Source organism: Elephas maximus, chromosome 16 (genome assembly GCF_024166365.1).
Source record: "Elephas maximus indicus isolate mEleMax1 chromosome 16, mEleMax1 primary haplotype, whole genome shotgun sequence".
Taxonomy (NCBI): Eukaryota; Metazoa; Chordata; class Mammalia; order Proboscidea; family Elephantidae; genus Elephas; species Elephas maximus.
This window is the reverse complement of record NC_064834.1, coordinates 11348557-11363238: the sequence shown is the minus strand read 5'-3', so window position 1 is coordinate 11363238 and position 14682 is coordinate 11348557. Positions and strand designations below refer to the sequence as shown.

Genomic DNA, 14682 nt, shown 5'->3' with positions numbered 1-14682 from the left:
ATAGAGACGCTGGGCGGAAGCAAATGAAGTGATTAGTAAAAAGCAGAGAGAAAAAGTCAGAGGCAGTGAACGAAGAGAAAGGGAGCCTTCCCTTCTGTTGCCTAGCACTGTACAGAGGAGAACCGCTAAGAAATGATACTTGAAGTTATATTTATTATTGTAAGAGGGGTATGATATTTTTGGGCAGGAATGATGGATGACAACTTAAATTTGTGTCCAGGGAATGAAGGTGAACTGTGACAGAGTTATTTATCTTGGGAAGGGAGGTTAGGGTCAGCCGAGGCTGGGTGTCTCAAGGCACAAGACATTGACAAATTTATCCTGCAGGCCGTATCTGAAGCCCTTTGTTTGGGATCCTGGCTACTCACTAAGTGACCCTCATCCTTCATGTTGGCAATGCGTGAAGGATGCGGTGAGTGCCAGCGGCCCCTTCTTCCCTGCTGCCCCAGCCCTCAGCTCCCCGCTACTAATTCTTGTCATGCACTTTACTGACAGGCACCAAGCCCAAACTATTCCCAGTTCTGAAAGGGAAGGTTAAAATATTTATTTCGGCTCATAATGGCCACCCTTGATTGACTGCAGGATCATTTTTCCTGTTGCCTTTGTCATTGCAGGTCGCTGGAAGGACTGAGCTCGTTCCACAGCCTGGAGGAACTCATCTTGGACAACAATCTGCTCGGTGACGACCTGGTGTTGCCAGGGTTACCCAGGCTCCATACCTTAACCCTCAACAAGAACCAAATATCCTTCCCTCTGACCGCGGCCCCCACGCCCTGCCCAGCCCCACAGCTATCCCCTCCCGAGCCCTCCTACCCCTCCACAAATACCTGCAAAATGTCAAATGAGTTTTATGTGTCAGCTAAATTAAAGTATGTGAAATACAGTCCGTGGGCAGACAAAGCGTTCTGTCTTCTGGCACTCGGGACACTTCAGAGTAATTTATTATAGGTCATTCATAAATGAAATGCACCATTATATCTTCCTGTTGCTCCATTTTAGTGTGGAGATCTAAGTTATGGCTGTGAAGAAATCTTTTTAATAGATAAAAATAGAGAAAGAAAATAATGTCACTGCTGCCAAGGAGGAGGCAAAGCATGGGTCTGTTTGCTTGGGCTTGTGTGGGAGGGCGACCTCTGGTGGGCTGCAGGGCGTAATGCCGCTAGGCAAACTTGGCCTTCATAGAGGGTCCTGAAGGCCCTGGTGCAGGCTTGGGGGACAGCTCTGGCTTGGGAGATGGGGGAACGGACTAAGGTGGAAGAGAGGCGTGAAGCCCAGGCTTGTTTCTGCGCTTCCCTAGTGGATACCATTCTGGGCTGGTGGCTAAGAGAGGCCTAACCAGCTGCCATCAAGTCGAGTCTGACTTAAGGCAACCCTGTGCTTGTGCTCCATAGGCCTTTAGAAAAAAAAATGGCTATTTTTTGGAAGCACATCCCCAGGCCTTTCTTCTGAGGTGCCTCTGGAGGGACTTGAACTGTCAACCTTTCTGTTAGCAGCCCAGGATGTTAGTTTTGCACCACCCAGGGAATCTGAGAGAAGCCGAGGAGAGCCAATCTGAGTGAGAAGCTGTGGCCTCCCCTTAAGCAGATAAGAACCTACCCGGCCTAGGATGAGACCTACAGAGGCATATTGCTCTGGATTCTATAGTGAAGGGAAGGGTGGATTCAGAGACTTTCCTGTAGCATAAGGCAGATAGCTCCTTGAAGGTCAGAATTATGGATCACCATGCACTAGAATGTCAAGCTAGACGAGGCAGGGATTTTTGTCTGTTTTGTTAAATGCATTATTCTTAGTACCTAGAATAGCCTGCCTGGCACATAGCTGAGGTTCAAAAAATACTTGTGGAATGAATGAATCATTATAATTTTCTTTATTGAGCAGTCCAGTGGGCCAGTTATTGGACACTTTAAACATATTATTTCTTATGCTTACCAAACCTGTAAGACGGGTGTGGTTTCTCCATTTACCTAGATGAGGAAAGAGGAGAGGTATAGGCCCACAGCCAGACAGTTAACAAGATGCTAGTCCTGGATTCAGTCTCAACTGTGGTTGCATTCAAAGTTCTTTCCATGCTACTGTGTGTTTTCAGACTCAAGTTCAGTCCCTTTGTTTTATTGATGAAACATCTGAGACCTGGAGTAGCTCAGTCACTTGCTCAGGTTTACATAGTAAGTGAGAAACAGAAGAGGGACCAGGGCTTTTCTCCCTCCTGTAAAATGAAATCAGATATACATGTCGGTATAACATATATGCATATGTCAGGATTTAGGAATGGTTTGCAAAATCATTTATCAGCCACTGTACTTCAAGCCATAAATTTAATAATTTATTTATTTATTCTGTGAAATATGCTACTATGGCCATGATTAATTGACATTTTAGTTGAAGTAGAAAGGAAAGGCCTATAAGTAAATATTGCCATCTTTACCATCATGAAATTTTAGTGGCTTTTTTTCTCCTCATATCCTTTGGTCTCCCAAGTTTCCTAGTCACTATCTGAAAAATTATTGTAATCGATGTGTCTTATGGATTCCTTGGTTGGCTTAGGTGGTCAGTTGGACAATGTTCTCAAACCAAACGCAAAAGGATTATTAGACTAGAGTTTGTATAGTATGGTTCTTCCCTTGCACCCCAGTGCTCATGTCCCAATACCAAGTCACTGTAGATATTAAAGTCCAAGCACCCGAGTTCCTGGGTCAGCTTAACCGAATCTAGCTTATGTGGCTTTGGACAGATCACCCTTTGTGAGCCTCTGTTTCTCATTTTTAAAGGAATAAGTTAAATTGGGTGATGATTTTATTCTTTTAAAAGCTGAGAAATTTTCTTTGTCTTTGGTTACAGCTTTTTCTTGCTCTGTGCCTCAACTCCCCCAATCTGTAGCAGGAATGCTGAGGGAGTAATGATAATGCTCTGGGAGGGACTGAAGCAGAGGAAATTGTATAGCTGTGAAGCTGGCCAGTTACACTGTCAGTAGATACAAAAGCCAATAGTTGGCTTTCTCAAGATATAGCATGACCTCTTTTCTTCTACTTCTGGTCTGCTTGTATGATCATGAAGATTGGCTTAGTGTTTCCCAACCACTTGGTCCAGAGGTCACAGAATGAAAGGCAGGTAAAAACAAGCAATGGCACCACAAGTCATCCTTTCAACCCAATACTTCTGACTCCACTTTCTCAGCCAACTGACTCTCCTACCTACTTGTGAAAATGTACCAGGCTCGTCAACAATTACTAGGTTGCATATTGCTATTGCTACCCTATGAAATACCTTAGACTTGGACTCTATTAGTTAGCTTTTGCTGCATAGTAAACCACCCTAAAACTTAGTGGCTAAAACAAATATTTGTTTACAATTTTGTATGTTAGCGATTTGACAGGGCTCAGCTGAGCGGTTCTTCTGGTCTTGTCTGGTGTCACTCATGTAGCTGCAGTTATCTGGAGGCTTGACTGGGACTTGATGGTCTAAGATGGCCTCACTCATATTTTTGAGAATGGTGCAGGTTGTTGGGTGAGCTGCATGTCTCCAGAAGGTTAGCATAGGCCTGTTTTCATGACAAGAGTGTTCCAAGAGCATGAGCCCCAATATACAACTACTTTTCGAGCCCTGCTTGTGTCATGTGTGTTGATGTCCCATGGCCAAAGCAAATCACATTGCCAAACGTAGAATAAATGCGGGAGGGCACTATACAAGGTTTAGATACAAAGATGCATGACCCATCAGGGGCCATTTCTGTAACAACCTATGACTCAGACCTTGACAACCTGTCAAGAATATTACTTCATATTTGTAATAAAGAGAAACCTACAATAAAGCAACTGTTAACCTCCTAAAAAGTATTGACTCTTTTTTATTAATTCAGTCTTATTTTAAACATATTAGAGAGCTTATTATCAAATGGGGTTCTGTCTTAGATTCTTTTCTGAAGTTTTTGTGTTTTTTTTTTGGCATGTATAGAATGATTATTCCTCTCTTAATTTACCAGCTTTATAGATCTGGATTTTTCCACTTTTGTTTTGATCTCAGATAAATATGGTTGTAACAGTGCTCTTGGGAAACCCTGGTGGCGTAGTGGCTAAGTGCTATGGCTGCTAACCACGAGGTTGGCAATTCAGATCCGCCAGGTGCTCCTTGGAAACTCTATGGGGCAGTTCTACTGTGTCCTGTAGGGTTGCTATGAGTTGGAATCGACTAGATGGCAGTGGGTTTGATGTTTTTGGTTGTATGTTGCTAGGCCCTGAGGCCAGGGGTGAGATTTGGGTTATTGGTTATTTTTATCCTTTAGCAAGAGGCACTGTTACATAGTGGTTAAGAACACAGACTCTGAAGCCAGACTTCCTGGGCTTGCATTGTTAGACTGCTACTTACTGTATGACCTTGGGTAAGTTACTTAGCATATGGATGCTTTGATTTTCTCTGCAATATGGGGATAATAATAGTACTCATTTCATAGGTTGTTGTCAGGATTATTCTAAATATCTCACAAATATTAAGCTCTAGTAACACAGTATGTGCTATGTAATGGTTAATATTGCTATTATTAATTATTATTATCTTGAGAATTATGTGAACTTGGCTCACCTGATTTGAGCCACATTATAACCAAGGCCAAAGTATAGCAAGATTTAGAGTGTTTCTTTGACTTCGGAGCCCTGCTGGCACGTGGTTAAGAGCTCAGTTGCTAACCGAAAGGCAGTTTGAATCCACTAGCTGCTCCTTGGAAACCTCATGGTGCAGTTCTACTGTGTCCTATAGGGTCCCTGTGAGTCGGAATCAACTCAGCAGCAATGGGTCTGAAATTTTTTTTTTTTTTTTGGTTTTCTTTGACTTTTAAAATTCAGCATTACCCTAATATCTTGTGAGTTGGGTACCACTGGTAGATTTTTATTTTATTTTATTTTTCATGAAAAAACTGGGAGAATATGAACTTTTTGAAGTCACATAGATTGCAGTGGTGGGGTTCAGTCTAGAACCCAGGGTTGCTGATTCCCAGCCCGCCCTAGTCTCTGAAACCCAAGAACAGAATAATTACTCTATAAGAAGAGGGACTAAAATGCTACCTGTTCCTGTCCCCCTCTTTGCCCCCACAGTATCCTGCTCCCAGCATGGGCTGCAGGGAGTCTGCTCCTGAAAGGGATTCCAGAGCCAAAACCCAGCATCTGGCAAATTTCTTCTGAATTCACCCATCCCCGGCTTCCCATCTGCATACCTTCTTCTTAACCTCCCACCTTTGTTCTACCAGCGCTTTGTTCCACTTCTGTTCATTCACCCCTCCACTTTAGTGTCCCTTCCATCCAGGTGTTTCTGAAAGGCTGGTCTCAGGTTACCTGCTCATCTCCCAGCTCATAGCTTACTCACTCTTCTTCCTTTGGCTCATTTAGACTGGTTAGGTAGTCACTGGAAACCCTGGTGGCGTAGTTGTTAAGTGCTATAGCTCCTAACCCAAGGGTCGGCAGTTCAAATCTGCCAGGTGCTCCTTGGAAACTCTACGGGACAGTTCTACTCTGTCCTATAGGGTTGCTATGAGTTGGAATCGACTCAACGGCACTGGGTAGGTAGTCACTGGTCACGGACTTGACCCCCTACCCAAACACTCATTCTTTCTCTGTCACTCACTCATCCGTGAGCATGCACACACTATCCCTGGCTCTTCCCCAGTAGGGATGGGATATTTGGTAATGGTCTCAGCCATATCATGTCTAAATAGTCAACCCCAAGTAAGGGACCAACTGAGAGTTCAGGAAAATGTAGATATTTAACATTTGCACAATCTAACAATCCTCCCACTCTTCCTTTGGGAGAATAGCAAACGGATTCACTTGCAATCACATTTAGTTTTCTGTCTCCCTGTTTCCCTCAGCACATGTACTGAAGAAATAATGAGCTTGATAAATAGTGCCATCAAGAACAAAAAGTATCTTGTTATGTTACACAGCTGGGCTGTGGTAAGGAGACCACTGGGTTGTCAAAAGGCTGGGCTAGAGTTCCATCAGCAATTTACTGTGTCATCTTGGGGAAGTTTCTGTACTTTGTCAGGGGCCTCAGTTTGTCCATCTGTGAAATGGGTAAAATAGTATACACTTCAGACAGTTGTTGAGAGATTTAAATAGTATAATATATATGGGAAGTCATTTGGTGAACAGCCAAAGACCTTACAGATTTTGGGTATATTTTATTGTTAGCCAAAGCCTTAGTACTGTAAAAGAATAAAGCCAGAATTGGAACTAGATGAAGGACAGAGCACAGCTCACATGATAGCACCTTTTTGTTGCCCACAAAAGCACCTAAGACTCATCATTTTTCAGTGCTTTAAATTCTTCTTTCATGTTACGGATTTATAGTCACTTATCCCCCAGAAATCACATTTCTTTAGGATTTACGTTTGAATCTAGACTCTGCCATTTACTGGCTGTGTGATCTTGAGCATGTCGTTAAGCCCCAGTTTTCTTTACTGCTATTTAGATGTGATAATAGCCCCAATATTGCTTTTTGCGTGTGTGAATCAAAATGAAATAATATGTCATGTACACTGTATATTTAGCATTCAGAAATCCCATTATTAGGATAATCTCTGGCTAAAATCCTCCCTGAAGTTATAAAGGCTACCCTTGGACCTGGAGCTGAGCACAGAGGGAGGGTGAGTGCCCATTCCCGCTTGGGAGGCAGCCTCGGACCTGTGCAACTGAACTCAGATACCAGGACGCTCCCCTCCTCCCTCATGCTCTGAACTTTCAAGGCAAGATGTTGCTTTGATCTTGGGCCCTTTGCAGAAAATCTCCCTTGGCAAGCCTAGCTGTGACAGCTGGGCGTCATGACAGCAACTTTCTGTAGACAACACTGAAAAAAATTTAAACGCCAAGTACTCCGGAGAAGACTTGATGAAGGAAACCAGGTATATGCCGAGAACCCAGCTGGAGAGAGTTGATACTGTGCCAGGTAGCTTCAAAAGTTAAAAAAAAAAAGGGCGAGAGAGAGAAAGGTACCCTTAGGAGAGCCCCTGAAACTGTCTCCATTGCAGTGGTGTTGGTTAACTAGGACACCAAGTTCCCTCCCTCAGTTGCCTCTGGTTAGTTATTTACACGACTTGATGAAAAGGAATGTGACAAGTTCTGTCTGAGAGCTTGCAGTCAGGCAAGACAGGTCTGTGTTTGTCCTTGCTGACCCCAGAGATGAAAAAACCAATTAGAATTCCTTCTTGTGTTTCACCTCAACACATCCAGTGGTGGTGGCATCAACATGAAGATGAGATCCGATAGAGAGCTTTCAGAGAGTGGGAGCCATTGCTTTCTGGTTTGGATTTAGGGGAGGCTACCTGACCCAGTCCGATTTATCATCTGGTAATACTTGAAAGGCTTAGGAAGATGGAGTAGCTTCTACCACACAAAATATACTAAATGAGGCAGGCTCCAGGAAATTTGTTGGGTTCACAGGCACAGGATAGCTGAAGCTTCTTGAAGCCTGCAAACTCTTTGCCCAGGTAATTCCCATGACCAAGACATTTGGACAAGTCCACCTCTCCACAGCCTCCTGTTCAGAGGCAGATTCAGATTTTATGGGGTCCACACCTTATGAAATTTTAGGGGACCCTCTTAACGACAAAGACTGTATAATTATGAATGCCAAATTGGGTATAAAAATGATTGTCTATTTGGAATAAAAATATATCAAGGCAAATTCAAAAATTTGACAAATAGCAAAATGTTTAGAAAAGTAACATGTTCTTCTCATGCTGGGCATGCCCATATAAAAACTTTTTAACTACCTTTTTTTTTTTTTTTTCCGTAAAGTCCTCATAACTTTTCATATGATGAAATTTTGTATTCTTCTATAGAGAGAATAGAAAGATAATTCAATCTGTAAGCATGGTTGATTGAAACTTGCTTTTTATATTTAATAGTTTAGAAGAGTGTCTTCATTTCACCACTCATTATCAATCACGTGTTTAGAATTTTAGGATTGTTAAATTTTGGAAAAACTCTTAATGTCTTGCTTTCATAGATAAGCTATAAGGTATCAGTACATCTCGAGTTATTTGTGTTTATTTGCACGTGCAGTGACTACATCGTAAATGTTCTTTGACTTGAATGCATTAACCATTTTTTCATCAGTTTTTATGTTGGTTCTTGATGTTTGTGTCAGTGATAGGGATATTACTAGAAACTATTTCTACTGATATTGTAATAACTTAGGCAGGCACAGACGTGACTGTAAACCACACAAATATACCCCTACTGAATCCTAATTAAATGTCACTCCATACAGTTTTCTCTCAGCCAGGTCCTGGAATTCCCATAGCCATTCCAATGTCAGCCAACTCAAGGGAAGTGTAAGAGGAGAAAGCAGAATAGAGGGAGACAGTGATCTTAATCAACTGTGATTTAAATAATCTAAAAATGTTTACAAAAATACATGACCATGCGACTATATTGCTAGGGCCTTTCTCAGGGCCTTAGAAGGCACCTGTGCAAGTGAGGAACCCTCAAACAAGCCTTACTAGCTCCATGATAAATCTACATCTGCTCCTAGTAGAGCGAGAGGTTTAAGAAGAAATATGAAGATTTACTAACACTAAACTGAGCCTACTTCCCCAGATGGTGGTATGGTAGGCTTCCCATCACTGATCATTTAATGTTGGGAAATCACTGGGATTTCAGCCCAATTCAGTTGCCCAGTGTTTCCTCAACTTAAATGTCTCACCAGTTTTGAGTTCCATTCTGTCATGTTTCCACCTTCATACAGTAGATGAAAAATACAAGTATCAGTTCCTGACTTATTGTGACTCTGTGTATGTCACAGTAGAACTGTGCACTGTGGGGTTTTCAGTCACTGATTTTTTAGAAGTCGATTCTCAGACTTTTCTTCCAAAGTGCGTCTGGGTGGTCTCAAACCTCCATTCTTTTGGTTAGCAGCCAAGTGCTTAACCCTTTGTACCGCCATGCGGGGACTCCTTGATGAAAAATACCCAGGTTGAAGGAGTTTTTTCCTAAGAGATAATAAGTTGGGCCAAGCAAACGTTTTCATCCAAAGTAGAGAGCACAACTTCCCCCAGGGCATCTGGGGCCCTTGTCTATATGAATAATTTCAATCACCCCAAATTAGCACATCCACACAATTTTGGACACCCATGGAAGCAGCAGTCAAGGAATCAAAAGATGCATTGCATTGGGCAAATCTGCTGCAAGGGACCCCTTTAAAGTATTGAAAAGCAAAGATGTCACCCTGAAGACTAAGGTGTGCCTGACCCAAGCCATGGTGTTTTCAGTTGCCTCATATGCATGCGAGAGCTGGACAGTGAGTAAGGAGGACCAAAGAAAGATTGTTGCCTTTGAGTTGTGGTGTTGGCAAAGAATTTTGAATATAGCATGGACTGCCAAAAGAATGAGCAAATCTGTCTTGGAGGAAGTACAGCCAGGATTCTCCTTAGAAGCAAGGATGGCGAAACTATGTCTCACATACTTTGGACGTGTTATCAGAAGGAATCAGTCCTTGAAGAAGGATATCATGTTTAATAAAGTAGAGGGTCAGTGAAAAAGAGCAAGACCCTCAACGAGATGGATTGACACAGTGGCTGCAACAATGCACTTAAGCATAACAACGATTGTGAGGATGGTGCAAGACTAGGCAGTGTTTGGTTCTGTTGTATATAAGATCGCTATGAGTCGGAACTGACTCAATAGCACCTAACAACAAAAATGACACTCTGTGTGATCCCACCAAAGAAACACTTTCTTAGCCAGAGGGAGTGATGAGCTCATCTGGCTGTCCCCCTGGAACCAGGACCTGGCCTTGAGGCTTCAGGAGTCCTAGAGCTCCTCGATGGATCTGATGGGCCCCATGTGTGGAATAGACGGTTGGAGCATACCCCAAAGGGGAGAAATCAGGATTAGGACTGAGGCCCAAGTTCAGGTGTACGGCACCCCATCTGGGTAACACTGCTGGCCCTGAGCATTCCTGGGCACTGGAAGGGGCTTTAAAAATTTCAAAGAAGGCATTCTAAAGCACTGAACTTTCTGAGGCACCTTGGTCCCAGTTCTAAAGGAAGTACTGGTAGAGAAAATAAAGACAGGATTCTTTTCTTTTTCTCCTGTATCTTCCCTCCTTCCTTCCTCCCTCCCTCTCTCCTAACAACGAATGTGAAACATACAAAGAATCTGTTGAAAAAGCCAAGAGTTGTCTCTGAAATTATTCAGTCACTTTAATTGGTTATATTTAGAAGATTTTCTTAAAGAGTGTCATGGTTGAATTTCATTTTAAAAAGTAGTAGGCATATTTTGTTTTCGTTGCTGACGTATGTTAATATTTTGACTCTTGGCCACTTACCCACTGTATTTTCAAATTTACCTCCCTGATGGGACCTTCCCTTTAATCTTCCATATGCGCTTCCATTCCTATCATCCTCCTTCCATTGGTCTCTTGTGATCATTCCTGGATGGTATTTTTGAAAGATGATTAACTTCCATATCCATTTTCCTGTCATTGTTTAGAAAATGGGGATGATGTTGGCAAATTGAAGCAAATAGGGGATGAACGTGCTCGTACCACCCGTTTACTGGTTTTGCTCTCTTGCTTGTACTCTTCCTCTCATTATCTCTCTCTTGCTCACTCCCAAGGTACATTTGTTCTTACGTATGGCAGTGACTGAGCTTGTTTATGAAGAATTCTTGAAGGAACTTGGCCTGCAGAATATAAGGTTGAAGGAAGATAAGAGCTTCAAAAGCCAAAGGGTCATCACGTGCAAGAGAAGAATGCGTGTTAGTCGTGACCCTAAGTGGTTGAATTAGGTCAGTGGGTGGAAGTTAGAGGAAAACTCAGTCCTGATGGGAAGGAAACCTCTTTATTATGGTTGTCAGAGATGGAATGTGCTGCCTTATGGTGACCTCTTGGCAAATATGTTAGGGACTGGATTCAAACTGGTTGGATTTGGAGTTCATTCCACTCTGATAACTTGAAATACGAGAAAAACCTAGGTAAAATCTAAGGCGAGAGAACATCCCACAGAGCAAGGACAGCCTGTTTCTTTGCTTTTACCTTCATTTCCCAGGTCCAGGTAGACTTCAGTCCTGGAAATGGTACACTTGCTGCATTCACGCTGTATCTTCTGCCACTCTATGCTCTGCTGCCATTCCCAGCAGGGTCCTCATTCTGTCCACGTACAGTGGCTAACTCCTCTCATCCATAGGCTCCTTGCCATTGCCACCTGATAGTCCTGTGCTCCATGTGTGGATCTGGATCTTCATCTTGTCTAGGGCTTGGCTCTCCTGTATCTGGCTCAAGCCAGGAGTTGATACATTGACTAGGTTATTATTAAGTCCTTCCCAATACCTGTGATTCCCTGATTCTGTGACTTTTGCCTTATTTGGTTTTCTGGGGTCTCAGTGTTTGCCTTGATTGGGCATTGGATTTCGAAAGTATTACTTGTGAAATAATCTCACCCCATACCCTTTCCTCTTCCTTTTTCATTTTCTCCTCCATAAAATGTTAGATTCACAACAGATTCTCAGGGAGTGCATTTTAATGTGTCTTTTTTGCCTGAACCTGTCATAACTTGCTCCCTTTGTCTTTTCCTCCTAGTTTTTCCTCCTTGTTCTCCTTTCCCCAAACCCAATGCTTTACTTGCCACCACTGAGGCCACTGAGCAATGCTTAGCTCCACCACAGTCTCTTTGAACAGAGGAGAGTGCCAATCTGTCTTTGCATCCATGCTATCCCCATATGTTTTAATGAAAAATTCCCTCTAAGGCCTGAGAAATAATTTCTTGCTTTATTAGAAAAAAAAAGTTTTATGGATTTGTATATTGCAAAATATTTTACTATATGGCTTCTACCCTTTCATCATTAAAAAAAAAAAGAAGGAAAAAAAAAAAACAGAGCCATAGAGGAAAGAAAAGTATAATAAAACAATTAAAGTTCATTCATTCTTGCTCAAATGATCTGGCTTAACCCTACATTCCCAGAGAGAAGTTGGGCTATATCCCCAACAGTGGGAGTGAGAAGCTAGCAATCTATCAACATGCAGCTAAGTTGATTTCAGCCCTTACTCATGTCATCTCAGGAGAGCAGACTAGCCTTGTCAGCTGCTGGGCTGTGCCTGTCAGTTGTGGTCCATGCTCTGTGCTAAGCCTTTTGTCTCCCTGGATCAAGATCCTTAACCTTTGTCACATCACTGACTTGGAGTGTCTGCTTGATCACCTGGCAGAAGTGACACCAGCTCTGGAGTACCTCAGCCTGCTGGGTAATGTGGCATGCCCCAACGAGCTGGTCAGTTTGGAAAAGGATGAGGAAGACTACAAGAGATACAGGTGAGTATCTAGGGGCTTGAGCATGGTGGGAGAAGGGAAGAATACATTTTTGAGGTTGCTTTTTTACTGTGGGGTATATAATAGATGTCTGGTAAATATCAGTGGACTTCCCATGACGGTGCAGAATTTTCTTTACCTTTCGGTAAACTGGAGCCATTGTTTCCCTTTGCTAAGGCCACAAGAGCCAAGAAAGATGAAAAGCTGTTGGGTGGTCTAGGTCAGAGGTTGACACACTTTTTCTACAAAGGGCCAGATAGTAAATATTTTAGGCTTTGTGGGCCACATGGTCTCTGTTGCAGCTATTCAGCTCTGCTGTTGTAGTGTGGAGGTAGCCGTGAACAATTCATAAATTAATGGACATGTGTTCTAATAATACTTTATTTAACAAAATTAGGTAGTAGGACAGATTTGACCTATGGACTGTAATTTGCTGACTGCTGCCGTGTGTTGTAAGGTCTTTCTGTGGCCTGCTTCAAAGTCACAAAATGTGACCCACCAAAGTTTAAGAAGTCCCAAAAGGCCTGGCCTATACCTCTGTAATATAAAACTGTCTCAGTGTCCACCAACCACGTGCTTTGATGGATCCAGGAAGGAATGTACAAGAAAGCTTCTAAGCCATCTGCTTGGAAATCTGTGACCCAAAATCACATCTCTTAGGGAGCCCTCTTGACTTTACCCCTCTGACTAAACCCATTTTGTTTTCCTTCATTTTAAATTCTGTGCACTTGTATTTTAGATTGTTGTTTTGTAAATGTTTTAATGAACTTTCCATATGTTTAACCTCTCTTTCATTATGATGTACTCTTTCATGAACACCCCACCCCCAGGCAATGTGGGAAGGAGGTAGGGAGGGAAAGATGGAGGAAGAAAGGAAAGGGAGGAAACACAAGGCAGGTAGGGCCACTGGAAATTAGATTTGGAAGGGCTGAGGGCGGGAGGATAATGCTTTGAGAAAATTTGTTCTATTGAGACTTACACAAAAATCCATGATGACCCAAGAAGCAATGTAGTTGGAGCATTAATGCTGTATAAAGGCAAAGCAGTAAGACATACTGGATGCCACACCAGGAAGACTATTGAACCTCATAGATTTAAAAAAGTATGTGTGTGTGTGTGTGTGTGTGTGTGTATATATATGTGTGTGTGTATGTATATGTGTTTATATACATATATATATGTATATAAACACATATACATACACACTCGACGGCAGTGGATATGGGATTTATACGTATATATGTATGTGACACACATTTTTTTTAAGGCTACGGAGATTGGGTTGTATTTCTTTATTGGAAATAATTTTGTATCTTTAACCTCAGTTTTTAGATTTTTTAAATTAATTTTGTAGGAATCTTAGATTGTTTTTCAAACCATATTAGAATAAAGCTCTTAACCCTACTTTTTTTTTTATTAAATCTTTTTCCACCATGAAGTTTTTTCATCTGGGATTTGAACATGGGTTCTAGTAGGGAGATATATGGTTAAACCAATAAATGGATACTCACAAATTTCTACATCAATGCTTTAAGTTGCTTAATCACTTAAAATTTAATTTGCTTCTTTAACACTCTTATCAACTTTGAAGCATTTAACAATCTGATATCAGGTGTCAAGTGGTACCTTGAAGCATATTGTATCTTCTTATGGCAAATTATTCTCAAAAAAAGTCTCAAAGGGGTCAAGCAAGTCCAAAAAGTTTACTCAATAGACATTTTTATTAGACCAAACATTTTTGGGGGGATATCCCCCCCTTTTTTTTTTTTTACTTTTTTCTTTACATTTCTGTTTGATTTTTAAAAATAGCCTAATAAATTATATATGTGTACATATATGTATTTATACATGTACACATACATACATATATTTGTGTTTTTATGTGTGTGTGTATAAGGAGCCCTAGTGGCACAATGGTTAAGTGCTCAGCTGCTAACTGAAAGGTCAGTGGTTCAAATCCACCAGTAGCTCCATGGGAGAAAACCTAGTGATCTGCACCTGTAAAAATTACAGCCAGGGAAATCCTGTGGGGCAGTTCTACTCAGTTTGTAAGGGTTGCTATAGTCAGAAAAGACTCAACAGCACACAACAACAATAACAATATGAGTATGCGTGTGTCTATACTAAAAAAAAAAAAAAAAAAACCCATTGCCATCGAGTTGATTTTGACTCATAGCAACCCTATAGGACAGAGTAGAACTGCCCCATAGAGTTTCCAAGGAGTGCCTGGTGGAGTCAAACTGCCAGCCTTTCAGTTAACAGCCATAGCACTTAACCACTATGCTACCAGAGTTTCCATATGTATATATAAAAAAAAAACCCAGTGCACACATGTATATACATATATATATGTGCACATGTATGTGTGTTACACACACATACACACAGAATCA

At 41.7% G+C, this 14682-nt stretch overlaps 1 protein-coding gene across 15 annotated transcripts in view; it reads left to right on the top strand.

Moving 5' to 3' along the window:
• Positions 1-14682, top strand: part of LRMDA (leucine rich melanocyte differentiation associated) — a 1313836-nt gene that overhangs the window by 724943 nt on the left and 574211 nt on the right. For all 15 annotated transcript variants that reach the window (XM_049855455.1, XM_049855444.1, XM_049855443.1 and 12 more), the window contains 2 exons: positions 615-743; positions 12155-12292. In XM_049855455.1, coding sequence (XP_049711412.1) covers positions 615-743; positions 12155-12292 — 267 coding nt within the window. The remainder of the gene's footprint in view (positions 1-614; positions 744-12154; positions 12293-14682) is intronic.